The 1470-nt window shown below is 37.5% G+C and overlaps 1 protein-coding gene across 1 annotated transcript in view; it reads right to left on the bottom strand.

Annotated features, from left to right (window-relative positions):
- Positions 1-1470, bottom strand: part of LOC119587832 — a 42834-nt gene that overhangs the window by 2426 nt on the left and 38938 nt on the right. The window contains exon 4 of the mRNA XM_037936535.1: positions 222-1364. Within this exon, the coding sequence (XP_037792463.1) occupies positions 222-1364 (1143 nt within the window). The remainder of the gene's footprint in view (positions 1-221; positions 1365-1470) is intronic.

Here is a 1470-nt window from a genome sequence, read left to right as displayed (position 1 = left end):
TCCCTAAAAAAAACTTTCACCCCTTACTCTTCATTGGTGTCGTGCTACTCACAATATAAAAAAAATAATCGGCCATATATTTGACAAACAATGGAAGCTGTTGTATTTGAAAGTCTACCAAGGACCTTTTGCCAAAACAACACCCACCAAGAATCATGCTACAATAGAAAGGACAATATTACAAACTACCAGAAACAAATATAACTCTGGCATATGCTCACCATGACTAATAACCGGTACTGCTTCTTCCCCTTGATCTGAAACCATGAAGAATAACTTTGGTTTCTTACTGAAGGTCTTTAATCCAGAAAAATCATTTGTTATCTTCTTCTTACTGTAGTAAGTGCCATCTGCAAGTTTAAACTCATCTTCTCCTCCTCTGCCTATAAACCACACAATTAGCGAATCATAGAAACCATATTTTGGGCTCTTCAAATTCTCTAGGACGGCATTAACTGTATTCTTTATTGGATCTCTCTGTATTTCAACGATGAATCCTAGACTTTTATCAAATACTTTCTGAACTTTCTCTATTTCGCTCTCTGCTCCATCTCTGTCCCCAGTTACACAGAAAATAATACAGTATCCTGCAGGGTGACATTTTGAGGGATAACACCTTAATTCTTTAGTAATGTCTGTGATGATATTTTTCTCTCCTTGTGTCTCTGCTTCTTGTTCCAATTTTTCTAGAACATCCTTAACTGTTTTAGTGTAGGTACCTTTGAACTCAAGACATCGGATGATGTAAAAGAATAAACATTCCTTCATTCCATCAATCTGCACCATGCTTTCTTCAAATACAGTTAAGTATTGATCAAAGGATCTACATAAAAGACCCATTTCCTGGATAATAGTCAGAAATTTGTGTACTTGTCTAGGAGTTAGTAAATCACCCATCTTCATTATCCAGAGATTTTCTGAATGTATGAAGAAGTTCCTGGTAATCTCCACAGGTGTTAGCCTCAGCTTCCTTCTGACTTTTCTTATCTTGTCCTCCAAAGTATTATTTGTGCGAATGCCCAGATAGTGGCAGGCATCACTGAATGAAAGGAGATCTTTATCCTGTTGAATAATATGGTACTTAGCAGCTTCAGTGCCAGTTCGCAGTTCGAAGAAACCATAATTAATTAGCACTCTAAGACGTTTCTGCAGCTCATTTACAACTAGGTTAGAACTGCTAATCCCATTCACCAATATGGCATGAAAAGCTTGAGCTGCTGCCTTTGCCTTGTCACTCCTCTCTTGACTAGTCAAATCTCCCCTGTCCAAAAGGAAGAGGAGTTTCACCAGGAGGCTTAAGGGATACACAGTCCACTTAATGACGGACGGAGACACCACTCCACATGACACACTGGCACCAAATTCTGAAAATGCAAATTATATTAATGATTGACTGATCTAAAAATGAATTAGAATTTTCTATGAATTTTGAAAACAGGTAAAAAATTGCAAAACTTCAAGGTCTCTCTC

The sequence above is a fragment of the Penaeus monodon genome, chromosome 23 (assembly GCF_015228065.2).
Source record: "Penaeus monodon isolate SGIC_2016 chromosome 23, NSTDA_Pmon_1, whole genome shotgun sequence".
Taxonomy (NCBI): Eukaryota; Metazoa; Arthropoda; class Malacostraca; order Decapoda; family Penaeidae; genus Penaeus; species Penaeus monodon.
This window is presented reverse-complemented; position numbering and strand designations above follow the sequence as displayed.